The sequence below is a fragment of the Anomaloglossus baeobatrachus genome, chromosome 3 (assembly GCF_048569485.1).
Source record: "Anomaloglossus baeobatrachus isolate aAnoBae1 chromosome 3, aAnoBae1.hap1, whole genome shotgun sequence".
NCBI classification, from domain to species: Eukaryota; Metazoa; Chordata; class Amphibia; order Anura; family Aromobatidae; genus Anomaloglossus; species Anomaloglossus baeobatrachus.
In genome coordinates, this window is record NC_134355.1 from 159,749,314 (window position 1) to 159,770,951 (window position 21,638).

At 46.9% G+C, this 21,638-nt stretch overlaps 1 protein-coding gene across 1 annotated transcript in view; it reads left to right on the forward strand.

Moving 5' to 3' along the window:
- Positions 1-353: 353 nt before the first annotated feature.
- Positions 354-21,638, forward strand: part of ADGB (androglobin) — a 499,062-nt gene continuing 477,777 nt past the window's right edge. Inside the window, exon 1 of the mRNA XM_075339549.1 lies at positions 354-456. Coding sequence (XP_075195664.1) covers positions 383-456 — 74 coding nt within the window. The 5' untranslated portion in view covers positions 354-382. The remainder of the gene's footprint in view (positions 457-21,638) is intronic.

The window sequence follows — 21,638 nt, forward strand, 5'->3', positions numbered from 1 at the left end:
CACCCCCAAGAGAGGCGGCCTTGGGCTGGGCCCATACTGTCCTTACAGGGGCCCTCCTGTGTACCCCAGCACACAATATCAGGATTCAGCATGTTACACATATTACACGTAGTGATGCAGCTCTGTGGGCCATTTTAGAGGCAGCATTATAAGGTAATAAATGTAAGGGGGATTTCAAAGAAAAGTCGCGGGTCTGCGCCTATTCCAGAAAAAATAGCACCAGGCGGAAGACAGACTACTGTGCTATTAGATAAGGGACGCGACCGGCGAGATTCAGTGCGCGCTCCCGCCCCATGGACGCGCAGACCTCGTCTCCTAGCAACCAAAGGACGCGGCGCTCTGTCCAGTCTGTAGTGGCGCACAGAGGTCCGGAGCTGCAGCCATGTCCTCTAAACAAGCCAGGAAGAAGGAGTCCGGGCATCGGCTGAGCTCGGCAATGGGGCAGACGCCCAGAGAGTGAGTGTGGGTGCTGCGGGCACATGAGTCTGGCTCCAGGGGCATACAATATGCTCGGGAGTCCCTGAGAACTGATCACTGGGAGTGTCCGGATCCTGTGTGACACCTGCTATGTCCCTGGGGTGTGATGGCCTCAGCATGGTGTGTGGCCAGGGCCTGATAGACTGTCCCGGGCAACCACCGGACCCCAGCATAGTTATGGGGAATGATACATGTGAGGCTGTGATATCTGTACTAATGTGTGAGCAATACCAAAATACTGTATATACAATATGGTGGGATGTGGCACTTTGGAGGGTACTTATATGTGTTACCTTACACTGTGTATACAATATGTGCTGCTACCATCTGGAGATACTGTGTGATGGCATTATACTATGTGCACTACCATCGAGGTACTGTGTGATGACATGATGCTATATGGCACTCTCATCTGGAGGTACTGTGTAATGGCATTATACTATGTGCACTACCATCGAGGTACTGTGTGATAACATGATGCTATATGGCACTCTCATCTGGAGGTACTGTGTAATGGCATTATACTATGTGCACTACCATCGAGGTACTGTGTGATAACATGATGCTATATGGCACTCTCATCTGGAGGTACTGTGTAATGGCATTATACTATGTGCACTACCATCGAGGTACTGTGTGATAACATGATGCTATATGGCACTCTCATCTGGAGGTACTGTGTAATGGCATTATACTATGTGCACTACCATCGAGGTACTGTGTGATGACATGATGCTATATGGCACTCTCATCTGGAGGTAATGTGTAATGGCATTATACTATGTGCTGCTACTATCTAGAGGTACTTTGTGATGGCATTATACTATTTGTCTCTACCTTCTGGAGGTGATGTGTAAAAGCATTATATTATGTGGCACTACCATCTGGAGGTACTGTGTGATGGTATTATACTATGTGGCACGGTAATCTGGAGGCACTGTGTGATGGCATTATATTATGCGCTGCTACCATCTGGAGGTACTGTGTGATGGTATTATACTATGCGCTGCTACCATCTGGAGGTACTGTGTGATGGTATACTATTTGCCTCTACCCTCTGAAGGTAATGTGTGATGGCATTATATTATGTGACACTACTGTCTGGGGGTACTGTGTGATGGTATTATACTATGCGGTACTACCTTCTGCAGGTACTGTGTGATGGTATTATACTATGCGGTACTACCATCTGGAGGTACTGTGTGATGGCATTATACTATGTGGCATTACTATCTGGAGGTACTGTGTGATGGCATTATACTATGCGGTACTACCATCTGAAGGTACTGTGTGATGGCATTATACTATTTGTCTCTACCTTCTGCAGGTACTGTGTGATGGCATTATACTTTGTGCCACTGCTCTCTGGAGGTACTGTGTGATGGCATTATACTATGCGGTACTACCATCTGGAGGTACTGTGTGATGGCATTATACTATGCGGTACTACCATCTGGAGGTACTGTGTGATGGCATTATACTATGCGGTACTACCATCTGGAGGTACTGTGTGATGGCATTATACTATGCGGTACTACCATCTGGAGATACTGTGTGATGGCATTATACTATGCGGTACTACCATCTGGAGATACTGTGTGGTGGTATTATACTATGTGGCATTACCATCTGGAGATACTGTGTGATGGCATTATACTATGCGGTACTACCATCTGGAGATACTGTGTGATGGCATTATACTATGCGGTACTACCATCTGGAGATACTGTGTGATGGCATTATACTATGCGGTACTACCATCTGGAGATACTGTGTGGTGGTAAACAGACAGATCCTGACGCAGAGCGAGTAAGAATCTTCTTTATTGGATATTTATCGGAAACACAACGCGTTTCAGGGCGGCATCTTATCAAGTGACAGAGATACACAGCGCTCAAGGGCTGCTTTATCAGGTGATAGAGAAATAACCGATGTATCGCTATCACTTGATAAGATGCCGCCCTGAAACGCGTTGTGTTTCTGATAACTATCCAATAAAGAAGATCCTTGCTCTCTCTGCTCCAGAATCTGCTTGTTTGTTTAGACGTCCATCTACAAAGATTTATATCCTCCAAATCATCACGTGCTGACTCCGCCTGGCCCGCCCTGCCATCAAACAAGCACAGGGGCTGCACCTTGTCAGCTTTAAACCCTTAATGACCAAGCCAAATTTTGGCTTCAGCAAAGTGGAATGAAAAAAAAAAAGGAATTTTCCCTCTAAAATGTTGCTTCCCACCAATATTTTCACTTTTACAAGGAATAACTTGAATAAATGGACCCCACAATTTGTCACCCAGTTTCTTCTGAGCGCTCTGATACCCCACATGGGGTCAGAAACCTCTGTTTGGACAAACAGCATGGATTGGAAGGTAAGGGGCATCACTTGATTTTGGAACACAAATTGGGCAGAAATAGATTGCAGGCACCTTAAAGGGGGAAGGTGTCGTCCCAAAAAAAATAAAATTCAATAACTGAAAAAATGTTAAGTATTAATGTTTTAATGTTTTGTTTAAATATTATTATTTATTTTTAATGCAAAATATATATATATAAAAAAAAAAGAAGTTTGATATTTTCCACTCTTAAACACTAGGGGGAGCAGCTGCTGAAATCCTGCTGCAGCGCTACTGTAGAGCTAGCTCACATTACAGCTGCAGTAAAAGTGGGCGGAATCTGCTCTCCTGTGTGTGATGTCACCTCCACCTACTAATGTGGGTGTTTACAAAAGGATAAGAGAAGATAAAGTTTAGGATCATAGTGTGGAGCCATTTTGACGGTGACCACAAAATGATCCTAATATGTCTAAAAGTCACCTAGGACAGCTGCATAGTGCTCCCCACATAGCGCTCTGCACGCCCCAGTGCAGCAATGCTCTGCCACATGTACGTCCGCCTGTAGTGCTCTGCAGCATGCCCACCTTCAATGCTTTGCTGCATGCACGCGCATTCCGCAATGCTCTGCTGCATGCACGCCCACCTGCAATGCTTTGCTGCATGCACGCCCATCCCGCTATGCTCTGCTGCATGCACGCCTGTCTGCAATGCTCTGTCGCATGCACGGCTGCAATGCTCTGCCACATGCACGCCTGCAATGCTCTGCCGCACGCACATCTGCAATGATCTGGTGCACGCACGCAATGCTTTGTTGCACGCATGCCTGCAATGCTCGGCCGCATGCACGGACGCCTGCAATGCTCTGACGTATGCATGCCTGCAATGCTCTGCTGCATGCATGAAAGCTCGCAATGCTCGTAATGCTCTGCTGCATGCACACCCACAATGCTCTGCTGCATGCCATGCATGACCATGTATACTGCGCTCCTCAGTATACTGTGCTCAGCTGAGCTGAGCAGCGGAGGCCCGAGGTGAGCACACAACAGCGAGCGGAGCGGCGGCCGGGGTGTGTGGCGGCAGTGGAGAGAGCAGCAGGGGGAGGGAAGCGCCGGTACTCATCCCAAGTGACAGGGGCACACAGCATACACTGGGAGCTCCACAAAGATGGCACTGATCTCCTCCCTCTGCTGTGATCTGGACAGCCCAGGGGGCATGTCAAAAAAACTCACCGTCAAAAAAATGTCAAAAAATGCCACCGGTAACTCAAAAAAAGTGGTCCCTACAGTTTGGAAACCACTTTGTTCTGAATGTGGCGCTACCCCACATGTAGAAAAAAAATTCTGTTTGGAGCAAAAGGCAGGAATTGGAAGGGAAGAAGCGACTGTCACGGGGTGTGACAGGATCACTAGGAACAGGGGAGAATAAACTGGATCTCAGGCTAGGGGAACCCTAACTGACCCTGATCCTAAAGATACGTCTGATGGTAGCGATGTTTGGGCCGCCTTTCTAACCCTAGCTCCTGAACAACCCTGGTCTAGTGGTCACCCCCCTTCTACCCAGGAGAGGGTCGGGACAGGAGTGATTAATCCCACACAAATAAACAGACAGGGTAAAAACCAAACTCTCGGACTCAGGTAGGGGGTCACACTTGTGTGTGACTCGTGCGAGTATCGGATCGCAATGATCGGACCGGCCGCGGTTCTCCTTATGGGAGCGGGCCAGCATCAATGAAATACATACAGTGGAGCAGCTCCTGGCAGAAGAGAAGCCAGCCGGTCCGGGCAGTGCGATCCGATACTCGCACGAGTGACACGCAAGTGTGACTCCAGCATCACAGTAATCACTGCCAGAGGTATAGTCATTATGTGATCAGGAGGAAGCTAAAGGAAGGGAGGAAATAATGAGTTCACTAGCAGCAGGATATCAATGCACAAATACCGGGATCGCAAAAACGATCATCGGCATGGGAAAACAGGCACCACCATCTTAAAAAGGGTGACTATGGTAGGTCTCCTGCAACATGTGGCTCACGCAGTAATCAACAGGGTAGCAGAAATTAACTCCTGCAAGCCCAATTACCAACAAAAGCACAGCTGGTCGATGCCCGAGCCTGTTTGTGCAACTTAAAAGCAGTATTGTGTGGAGTGTCCGACTCTGCTATGTGAACAGCATCAGATGGAGTCCTGACACTCGGCGAGTTTTGAGCCAGACACTGTGTGTGACAGCGACATTTAATATTTGAAATGTAAATTTTGCTGGAGTAGATTGGATTATTAGATAGGTAGAATAGCTTGGACTGGAATAGAGCTTCTGTCGTGCCTAAACAGCAAACCTCCACACAAGTGACCCAATTTTGGAAACCAGACTCCTCAATGAATTACTAAGAATTTTTTACCTATGGGTGATTCACAAAACCTTGTGAACATTATAACATTGAGATGCGAAAAAAAAGACATTTTTCCCACTAAAATCCTTTTTAGCATCAAATTTATAATTTACATGAGCGGTAATAAGAGAAAATGGACAGGACAATTTGTTATGCAGTTTTTACAGAATGTGGCAGTACCCCATATTTGGCTGTACACTACAGTTTGAGCACATAGTGGGGATTGGATGGGAAGTAGCACGACTAGGCTGTTAGGACGCAGATTCCATTCAATAGATTGTGCGCTCCATTAGCCGAGGCCCTGAGGTGCGAAATCAGCGGAAACCTCCACAAGTGACCCCATATTGGAATGGTAACTAGTTAAGGAATTCATCTAGGCGTGCACTCTGCCAGCATTTACAGGAACAGTCATGACAGTGAAATGGGTCATCATCTGACAATCCATTTTCTCCCTGTGATTGCTCCATGGTGCCACGAATGGCGGCGGGGAATGGCACGATGCCCTCTGGAGTGCATTAGATTACGCAAAGTTTAACAGCGTGATCTAAGGGGTTAAAAGACATGGGTAGGTCTTCGAGATCTGTTAGCCTAACATGTCTGCTGATCAAATCAGCAGACATGTGTGGGGATTACCACGGGCTCGCCGCAGGAACCCGTGGTAACGGGACATACACGGCCAAGGACATATCAGTAAGACTGTAGTTTTAAATAAAAGTAATATGACATGTTTGGGTCACAACAGTTAATATACTATACATTTAAGAACATTTTTTAAAGTGAACCTGACAGCTGGTATTTGCTGCCCCATCCACGGATGAAGATCCGTGTCAAGATCAAGACCAAGATCGCACAGTAGTGTAGGTTTCTGTTACGTGCGTAGGTGTAAAGTATATTCTTCTGTGAAACACTGCATGGGTTTCTGTGCCTAACGTACCTAGCTGAGATAATACAACCAGTGCCTAGTACATGTGCTGCCCACAGATTGGTATAGCATGTACCAGCTATCAGGGTCACTTTAAGTTTAAAGCGTAATTGACATTTTAACCCCTTCACCCTGAACATTTTTGAAAATTTTGCAATTTTCAAGCTTTTAATTTTTAAGCCCTTAAACTAGAGTTATGTCACAGAAAAAAATAAATAACATTTCCCACGTGTCTACTTTACATCAGCAACATTTCTGAAACATAATTTTATTTGTTAAGAAATTAGAAGGGTTAAAAGTTTCTAATTTTTCCAACAAAATTTACAAAACCATTTTGTTAGGGACCACATCACATTTGAAGTGATTTTGAGAGGCCTAGGTAACAAAAAAACCCCAAAAGTGATACCATTCTAAAAACTGCACCCCTCAAACTGCTCAAAACCTCATCCAAGAAGTTTATTAACCCTTCAGATGCTTCACAGGAATTAAAGCAGTTTGGAAAGGAAAAATTAAAATTTTAGTTTTTCCCACAAAAATGTTACTTTAGCCCGAAAATTTGCATTTTCACAAGGGTTACGGTAGAAAATGATCCACAAAATTTGTTGTGCAATTTCTGCTGAGTACGTTGATACGTGTTGTGAAAAACTACTTTTTGGGCACACGCCGGGTCTTGGAAGGGAAGGAGTGCCATTTGACTTTTTGAACGCAAAATCAGCTAGAATAGCTGACACTATATCATGTTTGTAGAGCTTTTGTTGTGCCTAAGTAGTGGAAACCTACCACAGGTGACTTCATTTTGGAAACTAGACCCCTCAAGGAATTTATGTAGATGTGTGTGGAGCACCTTAAACCCCTGGGCGCTTTACAGAATTTCTATAAGTCGTGAAAATGGAAAAATACAGTTTTCCCACAAAATGATTGTATTAGGTGAAATTTTTTTATTTCCACTAGGGTAACAGAAAAAAATGCAGAATAAAATTTGTAGTGCAATTTCACCTGAGTACGCTAATATCTCATATGTGGTGTAAAAATACTGTTTGCGCATGTCGCGGGCGGAGGAGGGGACGCTGCGCTCTCCCTCTGCTCGGGTCCGGCTGCCGCTGCGGCCTCTGCTGCTCGGTGGCTCGAGCGATGTGCCGGATCCCGGGGACTCGAGCGGCGCTCCTCGCCCGTGAGTGAAAGGGGGATTGGTTTTGGGGATTTATTGTCCGTGACGCCACCCACGGTTGTGGTGATTGTGTGAAGGACACCACCGCTGCTCTGTATGGGGATCCCGGGAGCGGTGACAGGGAGCAGCAAAGTTGTTAGTTCTCCCCTCCGTGGGTTGGTGGTCCCGGGGGCCCGATGATGGAGAGTTAGGATGGTTGACAGGCGGGTTATGGGGCCTGTTGGGGTGCAGGGGCGCAGGGGCAGCGCTGTGCCGCGCGGCACGGGGGTACTCACTCAGCCCAAGGATGATGACACAGTTCACGGTAAACAAGCGGCTGGTTGAACGGCTCCCTCGGATGGCTGCGGTGTTGATGTTCCCTGCAAGTTAGCGGTGACTGTCTCTTTCCTGCACCTAAATACGGTTGTTGGTAGCGATGGATTCCCACCGGTAACCCACTCCCCAGCTTGGATATGAGCCGGAGGAGCCCCTCTTTTGCCCGCAAGCGCTGACACTGAGAAACTGGTGCCTTGGCGGTGGCGGTGTCTCTCCAATATGGTTGGACGGTTGCCTTCAATCGGGACTTTGGCTGTTGGGAGACCCCGGAGGTCCCCTTCACTGACGGATTTGGCAAATTCACGGCGACTCCTAGCCTTGCCGGGATCCGAAAGGCCCCTGCCAATGGTGCTGGCTTCTCTTCGTATACCGCTCCGGTACCGCCGGGCCACCACCCGTCCACGGTCCTTTCGGCAACCTCCGATCAGCCTCTCCTGCAAACGGTCACCACCGTCTGCCAACCTTGCTGTCTCAGTCCGGGTCACACACCCGGACCAACTTCAGGATCTTAACTGTCACTTTCTCTTCCACCTTAACGCCTCTCTCTTGCTCCTCTATCACTTCACTTCAACTCTCTACCTCATCTCTCTCTAATCTCCTGGTTTTCCCGCCTCCAGGGCTGTGAACTCCTCGGTGGGCGGAGCCAACCGCCTGGCCCACCCCCTGGTGTGGACATCAGCCCCTGGAGGAAGGCAACAAGGGTTTTGTGTTCTGACCTTGGTGTTCCTGCAGGGAATGTGGGGTGTGTGGTGGTGTCATGACCTGTGACCCCTGGCTTGCCCAGGGCGTCACATTCCCCCTTAGCAAAACGCAGACCATCCTCGGGCTGCCCGTCCAACACCGGTTTTATTTTTCTGAAAAAAGATAAGAAAAACAAGACATACAAATATAGTAACATCATCCCACAGCGGGAGGCACTTTTTCTTAAACGTTACGGTATCATTTTAAACGGTTGCTGCTGCCGCTCTCTCCCACCCAAGTAACCTGGCCCTGATGCTGCCTCTAAGAAACAGGCAGCACCCCTTGACCCCAGTCCTGAACCAAATCACCCGAGCGGGATCTGTCCTTCCCCTCCAGAGGGTAGCCACCAGTTCCGGTGGTGGCTGGGCCCCAGCCTGCTCCACTGCGGGCCCTCCCTCCAACCTGCCTCTCCGGAGGCGGTAACGGTTAGCTGCAACAAACACATTTTATTTACATGCCACTTAACGTTTGTGGTTGCCCTGCAAGTTCTCGGGCCTGTTCATAGAGAGTTCCCTATGCATAAAATGTGGATGGTCCCCACGGGGACAACGGTGCCAGCAACGGCCGGTTCAATCACGGTGCTGACAATCAGGTTACTGTTCGGTAATCATTTACTTTCATTTTCAAGAACTTTCAGAACTTTCAAACACACATAGGTGGTCCCAACGGGGACTGTGCAACGGTGCTCCGCTGCCTTACTCTGATTCTTCAGCTGAGGCGGATCCATCCTCCGCCACCAGCATATCAAACATGCACTGACATGCCTGCTGTGACAGGGGTGCCCGGTACCCATTCCCACCGGTGCGCGGGGTGTAGAAAATCACTGGGTCTCCTTCATAGCGGGGATGCTCACTTGCCCCCTCAAACTCAGCAGTGGGCTCGGTGCCGGGGCCGGAGTCATCAACAATTGGTCCTGCGTCAGGCGGGTTGCCGCTAGCTGCCGAAGCCTCCTGGCCTCCAGCATCCAGCACATCAGATCCCTCTGCAGTAGCACGGGGCAGCAGGTCAGGTGAGTTTACACTGGAGCGCCCCATAAGGAACGGCAAGGGTGATGCACAGGTCGAGACTAGGCTGGGCCCCTCAGCCGCAGCGGGCGGTCCAGGGAGGACATAGGGACGTGGGTCACCAGTCGACTCGGTTACATCTGTTCCCCTCCCGTACATCGGGGCAGTTGCAATCAGCATCTCCACCTCGTTGGTCCACTGCTTCATCATCCGGAAGAGCTGATCCTGTTGGCTTTGGTGGAACGCAATCACCCGGGCCTTCATACATGCTACGGTCCCGGGCTCGGGGTCTGGCGCAATCACCGCCGGGACTTCTGGCACATTTCTATTAAGGGGCCGCGGTCCTAGCGGTTCCCCTGGGAGCGGTTCGGGGACGCCCTGAGCGTCTGCAGCCGGTTGGTCCGCCGGGGCGGGTTGGCAGGGTATCGCTACCGGTTGGGCAGGCAGCGGGCCTAGTGGCAGAGCGGCAGCAGCTAACACGGGTAGCGGGGCGAGAGGCAGGGTGAGCGGAGGCAGGCCGGGCTCCTCAGCTTCAATGGCCGATCCCTCGGGAATACAGGGGCGTGGGTCTCTTACCCGCTCCTCCAAATCCTCTTCCACCTCGCGTCTCCGCATAGCAGCCACCACGTCCGCCATGTCGGTCTCCCACTCCTCCAGGAGGAGTTGCATGTGGGCTTGCAGATGGTTACTCAGCGGGACGGTCCGGTCCCTCAACCACGTCGCCGTGCCAGGCGCGTGGGCTTCCTCATTGGGAGTTGGGTTATGCATCTTGGTGACGAGGTCTTCCAGGAACCCAATATCGCTGCAGAGTCCTGGCGTCCCTGCTTTTATAGCCGCGGCTACATGCGACCAGTCGCCATTTCGTCCCCCTTAGCCTTTTTCCGGCCCCTCCTCTATCTGGGCGGGGTTTTGGCCTTCGCGCCTCGACTACTTGAGAAGACGCTCGAGCGTGTACTTTTCGCGCCAAAGATGGCGGCTTCTGAAATTTTTCGGCCGGACACCTCCGGCGGTAACAAGGCACACCTCTACCAGACGGCAGAGCGGTAAGATCCTATTCGTGACGCCAAGTTGTCGCGGGCGGAGGAGGGGACGCTGCGCTCTCCCTCTGATTGGGTCCGGCTGCCGCTGCTGCTGCGGCCTCTGCTGCTCGGTGGCTCGAGCGATGTGCCGGATCCCAGGGACTCGAGCGGCGCTCCTCGCCCGTGAGTGAAAGGGGGATTGGTTTTGGGGATTTATTGTCCATGACGCCACCCACGGTTGTGGTGATTGTGTGGACACCACCGCTGCTCTGTATGGGGATCCCGGGAGCGGTGACAGGGAGCAGCAAAGTTGTTAGTTCCCCCCTCCGTGGGTAGGGGGGTTGGTGGTCCCGGGGCCCGATGATGGAGAGTTAGGATGGTTGACAGGCGGGTTATGGGGCCTGTTGGGGTGCAGGGGCAGCGCTGTGCCGCACGGCACGGAGGTACTCACTCAGCCCAAGGATGATGACACAGTTCACGGTAAACAAGCGGCTGGTTGGACGGCTCCCTCGGATGGCTGCGGTGTTGATGTTCCCTGCAAGTTAGCGGTGACTGTCTCTTTCCTGCACCTAAATACGGTTGTTGGTACCACTTCACTTCAACTCTCTACCTCATCTCTCTCTAATCTCCTGGTTTTCCCGCCTCCAGGGCTGTGAACTCCTCGGTGGGCGGAGCCAACCGCCTGGCCCACCCCCTGGTGTGGACATCAGCCCCTGGAGGAAGGCAACAAGGGTTTTGTGTTCTGACCTTGGTGTTCCTGCAGGGAATGTGGGGTGTGTGGTGGTGTCATGACCTGTGACCCCTGGCCTGCCCAGGGCATCACACGCACACAGCTGGGCTTGTAAGTGAAGGAGCATCATTTGACTTTTGGAACTCTAAATCGGCTGGAATCCATAGCGGACGCCATGTTGCATTTGCAGAGCCCCGAATGTACCTAAACAGTGGAAACCCCCCACAAGTGACTCCAGTTTGCAAACTAGACCACTCAAGGAATTTATGTAGATGATAGTGAACACTTTGAACCCCAGATGCTTGACAGAATTGTATACGTTGACCCTTAAAAATAAATTACATTTTTCCCACAAAAGTATTGTTTAGCTCCAAATTTTTAATTTTCACTAGGGTAAAAGGAGAGAATACACCGTACAATTTGTTGTGCAATTTCTCCTGAGCACTCCATTCCATTTTTTTGAGTAATCTGGTAAAAAACAACATTTTTTGCCATGTTTTTTATTTATTTTTACAGTGTTCACTGAAGGGTTTAACTAGTGTGACAGTTGTATAGAGCGGGTCATTACTAATGCAACGATACCAAATATGTGTACTTTTTTTGTTTAGATTTGTGTTTACATAAATAAATGTATTTATTGGTATAATTTTTATTATTTTTTTTGTTCTTTATTTTTTGTTTGTTAGACTTTTACCATTTTTTTTAAAACTTTTTTTTACCTATGACTGAAAGCCTTTGGCCCCTGGAGAAGTAAAGTTCATTTTTAACTACTAACAGGTTAAAGGGAACCTGTCACCACATTAGCCCCTTGTAAGCTGCGGCCACCACCAATAAGCCCTTATATACAGCATTCTAGAATACTGTATATAAGAGCCCAGGCCGCTCTGTATAACGTAAAAAACACCTTTGTTATACTCACTTAGGGGGCGGTCTGATAACATGGGTGTCGCTGCACTTGGGTCTGGTGCCTCCTCTCTGCTGCGATCACCGTCCTCCTTCTTCTCAGCCACATGTGGATGACACGTCCTACATCATCTATACAGGCCGGCATTGCAGTCTTGCGCAGGCGCACTTTGATCTGCCCTGCACAGGCGCACTTTGATCTGCCCTGCACAGACATATCCAAGTTTAGTTTAATTTATTGACCAAAATAATACATTTCAATGAATGAGTCCATTATATGATCGTGTTTCATTCAGTGATGTCTGTTTGAAGCACACATGAGAACGTCGGCCTAATACAGAAGAAAATGGCATTCAAAGATATGATACTATTTCTGTGATTGTTAAGAGATATGTGGTTGTGCTGTAGAATAATATTTGGCATAATATTGATCAATTATTGTTTAGGGTGGTGGATTTTTAATTCATTCCCTTGTATGTAAACCTTAAAGGGTTTTTTGGCAACAAGAATAAAATTTACTGTCCCTATAGTAATCTCAAGCATGCCCTGTTATCTTTATTTTCAATTTTGAGCTATCCTTCATCCCCCATTGGGATTGTTTATATTCAGAGCTTACTTCCAGGACTAAGGCTGGGTTCACACATAGCGACAGCGACAACGACGTCGCTGTTACGTCACCATTTTCTGTGACGTAACAGCGACCTTGTAAGTCGCTGTTATGATCGCTGCTTAGCTGTCAAACACAGCGATGCAGCAGCGATCATAACGTCGCTACATGTGCAGAGAGCAGGGAGCCGCGCACACTGCTTAGCGCTGGCTCCTTGCTCTCCTAGCTACAGTACACATCGGGTTAATTAACCCGATGTGTACTGCAGCTACATGTGCAGAGAGCAGGGAGCCGCGCACACTGCTTAGCGCTAGTTCCTTGCTCTCCTAGCTACAGTACACATCGGGTTAATTAACCCGATGTGTACTGCAGCTACACGTGCAGAGAGCAGGGAGCCGCGCACACTGCTTAGCGCTGGCTCCCTGCACTCCTAGCTACAGTACACATCGGGTTAATTACCTGGTGTGTACTGCAGCTACATGTGCAGAGGGCAGGGAGCCGGCACTGGCAGCGTGAGAGCGGCGGAGCCTGGTAACGAAGGTAAATATCGGGTAACCAGGGAAAGGGCTTCCCTTGGTTACCCGATGTTTATCTTGGTTGCAGCTTACCGCAGCTGCCAGATGCCGGCTCCTGCTCCCTGCTCGCTTCATTTCGTCGCTCTCTCGCTGTCACACACAGCGATGTGTGCGTCACAGCGGGAGAGCGCCTTTGAAGAAAACGAACCAGGGCTGTGTGTAACGAGCAGCGATCTCACAGCAGGGGCCAGATCGCTGCTCAGTGTCACACACAGCGAGATCGCTAATGAGGTCACTGTTGCGTCACCAAAACCGTGACGTAGCAGCGATTTCGGTAGTGATCTCGCTATGTGTGAAGCACCCCTAACTCTGACCTTCCGGAATACATTTAGGTCTTAAGGCCGTTTTACACGCTGCGATCTCGCTAGCGAGATCGCTAGCGTGCGTACCCGCCCTCATCGTTTGTGCGTCACGGGCAAATCGCTGCCCGTGGCGCACAAAATCGTGCAGACCCTTCACACTACTTACCTGCCCTGCGACGTCGCTGTGACCGGCGAACCGCCTCTTTTCTAAGGGGGGCGGTTCGTTCGGCGTCACAGCGACGTCACTAAGCGGCCGCTCAATAGAAGCGGAGGGGCAGAGATGAGCGGCTCGTTCCTGCGGTGTCACACATAGTGATGTGTGCTGCCGCAGGAACGACGAACAACATCGTACCTGCAGCAGCAACGATAATTGGGATATGGGGGGCATGTCACCGATTAGCGATTTTGAACGTTTTTGCGACAATTCAAAATCGCTCATAAGTGTCACACACAACGACATCGCTAACGCGGCCGGATGTGCGTCACAAATTCCGTGACGCTTTAGCGATGTCGTAGCGTGTAAAGCGGCCTTCATTCACATGTTCGTATAAAAACCATACATGAAAAACTGGCACCGGTGTGTTTTACATGAGTGTGCCATCTGTGTTTCTTCAGTATGAATAAAGAAGAATGAAATTACATACAGTACAGACCAAAAGTTTGGACACACCTTCTCATTCAAAGAGTTTTCTTTATTTTCATGACTCTGAAAATTTTAGATTCACATAGAAGGCATCAAAACTATGAATTAACACGTGGAATGAAATACTTAACAAAAAAGTGTGAAACAACTGAAAATATGTCTTATATTCTAGGATCTTCAAAGTGGCCACCTTTTGCTTTGATTACTGCTTTGCACACTCTTGGCATTCTCTTGATGAGCTTCAAGAGGTAGTCACCGGAAATGCTCTTCCAACAGTCTTTAACCCCTTAACGACCCATGACGTACTGGGTACGTCATGGATCGTGTATGGTTAATCCCCGCCCCCTGCCGTGGGCAGGTCGCGGCAATCCGCGCACATATCAGCTGTTTTCAACAGCTGACATGTGTGCCTGCTAGTTGCAGGTGGAATCGCTTCCACCCGCGATTATTAACCCCTTACATCTCGCTGCCAAAATCTGGCAGCGAGATGTATATTCGCACCGCCATTACAATGACTTACCCTTCCCCCATTGGAAGTCACGTGACATGATCACGTGACTTTCGGTGGTTGCCATGGTAGCACAGGGTCATGTGATGACGCCTGTAGCTAACATGAGTCACTTCCTTTCAATGCCGGAATACAGCCGGCATTGAAAGTTAATCACCATATCTGCAGTTCTCAGCTGTGTAGCTGAGATCTGCAGATAGTGCAGAGCGATCGGATTGCTGATCGCTATAGCCCCCTAGGGGGACTAGTAAAATAAAAAAAAAAAAGTTAAAAAAAGTTTTAAAAATTAAAAAAAAATAAAAAAACCTAAAAGTTCAAATCACCCCCCTTTCACCCCATTGATAATGAAAGGGTTTAAAAAATAAAAAATATACACATATTTGGTATCGCCGCGTTCATAATTGCCCGATCTATCAAAATATAAAATCAATTAATCTGATTGGTAAATGGCATAGCGGCAAAATATTCTAAACACCAACATTACGTTTTTTGGTTGCCGCAAATTTTGCGCAAAATGCAATAACAGGCGATCAAAACGTAACATCTGCGCAAAAATGGTACCATTAAAAACGTCAGCTCGAGACGCAAAAAATAACTCATCACTGAGCCATAGATCAAGAAAAATGAGAACGCTATGGGTTTTGGAAAATGGCGTAAGACGTGCGCCACTTTTTTTTGGACACGCTTGTGAATTTTTTTAACCCCTTAAATACAAGTAAACCTATTCATGTTTGGTGTCTACAAACTTGCACCGACCTCAGGCATCACAGTGAAACATCAGTTTTACCATATAGTGAATACAGTGAATAAAATATCCCAAAAACTAGAGTGCGATCACACTTTTTTTGCAATTTTTCTTCACTTGGAATTTTTTTGCCGTTTTCCAGTACACTATATGGTAAAACTTATGGATTGACGGAAAAATAAAAAAGTTACGGCTCTCGGAAGAAGGGGAGGAAAAAAAACAAAGCGGAAACACGCAAAATGACTGGGGGCGGAAGGGGTTAAGGAGTTCCCAGAGATGCTTAGCACTTGTTGGCCCCTTTGCCTTCGCTCTGCGGTCCAGCTCACCCCAAACCATCTCGATTGGGTTCAGGTCTGGTGACTGTGGAGGCCAGGTCATCTGGCGTAGCACCCCATCACTCTTCTTCTTAGTCAAATAGCCCTTAAACAGCCTGGAGGTGTGTTTGGGGTCATTGTCCAGTTGAAAATTCAGAATCAGAATCAGAATGTTAAAAAAAAATCGGACATAAAATGTTAAAAATATCGGATATAAAATGTTTAAACATAAGAAGTTTTACATTGTTAAAATATTTTTTTATTAATTTTATAATCATTTTTTTTAAATGTAACTATATTATTATTATAGCCTTAAAGCCTAGCTCTATTCCTAGTTAGGGTTAGAAATAGAGTGTACAAAAAATTTAAACTTTATTTTAATGTATGTGCTTTTTAACTTTGGGACATCACCCAGCAGTTCTCTGCAGCTCGTTTTACAAAATTACATGTGGGAGTCGAAATTGGGAGCCGCAGGGCTATAAACGCTGTAATAAGCCCATCACAATCTTCCTCCATGCCCAGGTGTAGGTTAACAGCTTTGTCATGGAGATTTCAGAGACACTAAAAACACAATTTTATTCTACAGCGCCGCTGTAGAAAAAAAAAGAAGCAGTGCTGAGGAACACATCCCTTTACTGGCCACCATAAAAAGGCTTATTGGTAGTATTTAAGGGGTTTAACAATTGAGAAAAGTCACTTCATACCATCCATTTACTTGATTCAAAATATAGAAAAACAAAAAACTAACAGAATCTTTTGAAAAAAAACCCCAAACACTTAAAATCATATTAAAACAGCAGTGAAAAATGAAAGTACTTGAAAAGAGGTGGCCCGGAACATTCAATAAATTCAATAAAAAATTTTATTAAAAAATGTCATAGGTTATCATACTTTAAAGCTGTTTTTGGCCACAGTGTACCTTTTTTCCATGAGTATATTAAACCCTGAGGATGAGGGGTTTGCTTTGTTAGACATTAGTCCGCACATAGAGTGACATGGCAGCATACTTATTTCAGTGGAGTGCTTTTGTTTTAGGCTAGGGCCCCACTTTGCGTTCTCCTACTTGCAGTTCTAAACGCACGTTTTGGGCTTAATTGACTTGACCAAAGTTGCCTTTTTCAGAAATTTAGCACTGAAAACGCATGCGTATTTACCGCTTTTTAGATGCGTTTTCAGCGCTTTTTACCTGCTTTTTCACCTGCGTTTTGATAGATGCGTCTTGAACATGATGACACTGCTAAATAAAGTTTAAATAGTCAAACTCAATGAAAAAATTGGAAAAAAAGAAACAAATCTATATTTTTGTAAAAAGTAATGAAAATAGATTAATTTAATGAAATTATAGCGGTAATATGATATTTAATGGAAAAATAGCAATAATTTATTGAAAATCTTATTTTTAATTGTTGGACTATGTGTGTGTGTAAAGGGACATATGAAATCATTATTTTGAAGTCCAAAAGGCATGTTTTCAGCACTGGAAAAGCAGGAAAAACGCAGGAATTTGCCGGAATCTTGGTTTTTGCCATTTCTCATTGACTTCAATGTTAGCAAAACACACCCAAAATGGCAAAAAACAATTGACATGTTGCTTCTTTGAACGCATGGTTTTTGCTACAAAATATGCAAATTAAACACAGCGTTTTAAAACGCAAAGTGGGGTAAGAAATTTCACAATTTCCATAGGATAACATGGAAAAACAAAATGTAAGCCATTTGGCCATAAAACACTGCAGCTCAAAACGCTGCAGAAACGTAGGTTAAAAACGCAAAGTGGGGCCCTAGCCTTAGTACTTCAGGTAAGCAAAAGAACAGGCGTGTACATGAGAGTCGGCTTACCAAAATTGCCAGATTTGGAGTAGTGAAAGTGTGGCTGTCATTCTGAATAATTTGTCATGGCTATTTCTGGCCATTCTGTAACTAGAATCCGCCATTTTTCACCAGTTTTCCCTTTGCGGGTTTGATCTTTCATTATTTGTCTCTAAGCTAGTGGGTGGTGACTAGCTGCTGTAGTGTTTCCCATAGACAGCACACAAGGTCATTCCTGCTCTTTTGTCTTGATGCAGTGCACCTTCAGAAGCTGCAGCATGGAGTACATTATCCAGAAGCAATGAGCAAGGTAGCTGTGACTCCAGCTCAGATATGAGATAAACCACTCCATAGAAAGCATCGATAATAACCTCTCACTGACTCACTTCATCAGGTCACAATCACATCACATGAGTAAGACCCGATGAAGGAGATGGTATCTCCGAATTGCGTTGTCCAATAAATCACTTTCAAGATACATAGTATTTGTCTTTTTCTTCTCCGCAGCAGGGCATTAACCCTACTGTTACCGCTCTACAGTCTAAATCATCGTGGTGCTGCAGCAGCCTTGCCACATTTATGCTTACAAGTGGTTATGACTCTCACAACCCGATAAGATGAGCCACTGTTACGGTGTTGCACTCCTTGTCTCTCACCTGGGTAAGACCCTATTTGTGCTTCTCTGTCTTCCAGTCATTTTCAGTTTTCCTCAGTGAGGTGGCATACCCAAGACTAACTGTATTTGTGATTTAATCATGAGCTCAAGAAGCTCGGTGAATAATTCTGCCGGTGGAGAAGCTACTTCTGTCAGTTGTTTCTTGGCAGCAGTACTCAAGATGTCACTTTTTTTAGTGAGGCTATGTACATCTTGTTTTTGCCACATCAGTGGGTCACATGGAGCTTTCGTGTGAAGCCTTGAAAAACAGGATTCTGGCATATCTGCAATGTGGTTGACTGCATTTTTGTGCCCACCTCAAAAAAAGGTGGACACTGCCCAAAATGAGGTCAGACAGAGTACTTCTGCTTCATTAAGGTTAGTGGCACCATTGTCAGATGTTTCTGAATCCCGTTTTGTAGGCCTTTAGATGGAAGCCCCAACTGAACCATTGACGTATGGCAAAAACGTTCTAAGAACCCGACTTAACAGTCTATGTTGACTAAGAGGAAAAGGGGCAAGAGTGGAGAAACAGACTCTCGGGAAGGGTTCATCTATGCAGAGTATGTCAGAGGTAAACATCTGGAGGATTTCCCAACGTATGTCTGTATAGGAAGCAAATGCATATTTATATGTTTATATAGAGTCATAAATGTCGTTGATAGGCTCCCACATTGAGAGGAAAATAGTCTCCCACATGGTACACCTTTGTATAATTAATGCTTCTATTTCATAAGAGTAATCCACTACACTATTCCTTATGTGGCGCCCCTGAGACTTCAGTTGCCACCGACTACTGCACCTGATTTAAGGTGTAGTGCTTAACCCAGATCCAGAGGAGGTCGGTACCAGTTTCACCACTTACACACTCAAATAAACAACTAGGTTGCCCTCCCCAATTGGGACAGGGCTAGTGTAGGGTCTTACCGCAGTCTCCAAACACGGGGGGCAGCCACCCACTAGTGACAGGGATCCGGGGGAGGAGCAGCCACAAGGGGGAGTTAGGAGCCAACACAACAGTTAGGAAGAGTTCTCCAGCAGGAGAGTAAGGGAGCAGCGCCACCTATTGGAAGTATTCTGATTCTGATCTGGCTTATATATCCTGAGTCATATTGCAAAGGATTGTTAAAAATCCACTTGTGACTTTTAGGATCGCTACTTCCAATAGGTGGCGCTGTGCTAGAGTTTGTCTCCTTTACTGGAGAGACAATTTGAATATTTCCTAGAGGGGCGTGGCAGCTGTAAGTCCCCTTTCTTGGCAGCCAGACTGGCTTGCAAAGTCTCCTTAAGGAGAATAGTGTTCCCCCGTGTTCTACATAATAAAGAGTCCTCAGGTTATATGTGTCACTGCCTCTCAGCTCCAATGACCTGAACAGACTGAGCTGCAGTACCACATACACACCATAAGGACGGGGGGCGCTGTGTATGTGTCGCTGCCTCTCAGCTAAAATGACCTGAACAGACTGAGGTGCAGCACCACATACACACCATGAGGGAGGGGCCCTGTGTATGGAAGAACTACAGCATATATATTGTAATCCCTTTATTAACCAGACTGGGCACACCCCATTTGGCAATGCTGCAAATAATTTTGTTGGAAAATTTGTAAGATAAATCCACACCGAATAATGTAATATTCTCTAGAACTTCATAATGCACACCTCAGCTGCTGCAGAACCTCAAAATAAACACCTCAGATGCTATAGAAGCTCATTATACACATCTCAGCTGCTGCAAAATCTCATAATTCACCTCAGTTGCTTCAGAACCCCATAAGACACACCTCAGCTACTGCAGAACCCCATAATACACATCTCAGCTGCTGCAGAACCCCATAATACATACCTCAGCTACTGCAGAACCCCATAATATACATCTCAGCTGCTGCAGAACCCCATAATACACACCTCAGCTGCTGCAGAACCCCATAATACACACCTCAGCTGCTGCAGAACCCCATAATACACACCTCAGCTGTTGCAGAACCCCATAATACACACCTCAGCAGCTGCAGAACCCCATAATACACACCTCAGCTGCTGCAGAACCCCATAATACACACCTCAGCTGCTGCAGAACCCAATAATACACACCTCAGCTGCTGCAGAACCCCATAATACACACCTCAGCTGCTGCAGAACCCCATGTTACACATCTCAGCTGCTACAGAACCCCATAATACACAACTCAGCGGCTGCAGAACCCCATAATACACATCTCAGCTGCTGCAGAACCCCATAATATACAACTCAGCGGCTGCAGAACCCCATAATACACATCTCAGCTGCTGCAGAACCCCATAATACACACCTCAGCTGCTGCAGGACCTCCTCATACACACCTCAGCTGCTGCAGAATCTGATAATACACCTCAGCTGCTGCAGGACCTCATCATACACAACTCAGCTGCTGCAGAACCTCATAATACACCTCAGCTGCTGACGATGCATTACATTGATAGAATGGCCTTCATAACAACATTAAGGCTAAGTTCACACAGGACATCTTTTGTAGCATTTTTGAGGTCACAAAGATGCCCCTATATGCAGCATTTCCTCCTCCCAGCAAAGTCTATGGGATTTCTCTTTTGCTGTCCACACTGGGCATCTTTTGTTGGCTGCATTTTTGAAGATGTAGCTGTCAGTTCGTTTTGCGTTTTCGTTTTTGAGCCAGCCCTTCCAGTCAATAGATTAGACTTAAAAACCGCATTAGGCAAAACGCGGTAAAAATGTGTCAAAAACACATTGCGTTTTTTTATGTTTTTTGCCGCGGTGCATTTTTGGTGCATTCTTGGGACAAAACACTGCATATTTGTGGTATAAAAGATGCCCCGTGTGAACATCCCCTAAACCATTCCATGTAATGTGCAGACAGCAGTGACGCCATGTAACATATGAGACTCCGCTGTTATTTGCTACCAGGTGAGGAATCTGACAGCTGATTCCTCCTGCATGACCCCAGAGTGGAAGGAATCAGACACCGGCTCCATTATTGCAGTCGTGTATATTTTACTCTGATGCTTCCACAGTTCAGATAAAACACATTTTATCTCTGGCCGAGGACGATGCCACCAGGATGAGGAGCCCAGGAGGCCAGTGCCCAATGGCTTCTCCCTGGTCTGCTGCCCTGGACTGACCGATGTCTCCCCTGTGTCTGACATTCTGCACATTGACTGGTCGAACCCCCAAAATGTGTAATATACACTGTTAGGATTTCATTTGCCAATGAAATCACTCACAAGTGATTTGCAGACTCGGGGTCATCTGCTGATGACGTCTCCTCCTGTGTCTCTCATTGTTATCATTTTCAATTTGAGAGGAACAGGAGGAGACGTCATTCTGCAGATGACCACACATTGCAAATCACATGTGAGTGATCAGGTGACAACTACTCGAATCAGCAAGTGAAATCCTAACAGAGCGCATATTACACACCTTTAGGATATGGCAGGTCAATATTCAGAATTACATTACATTACACAC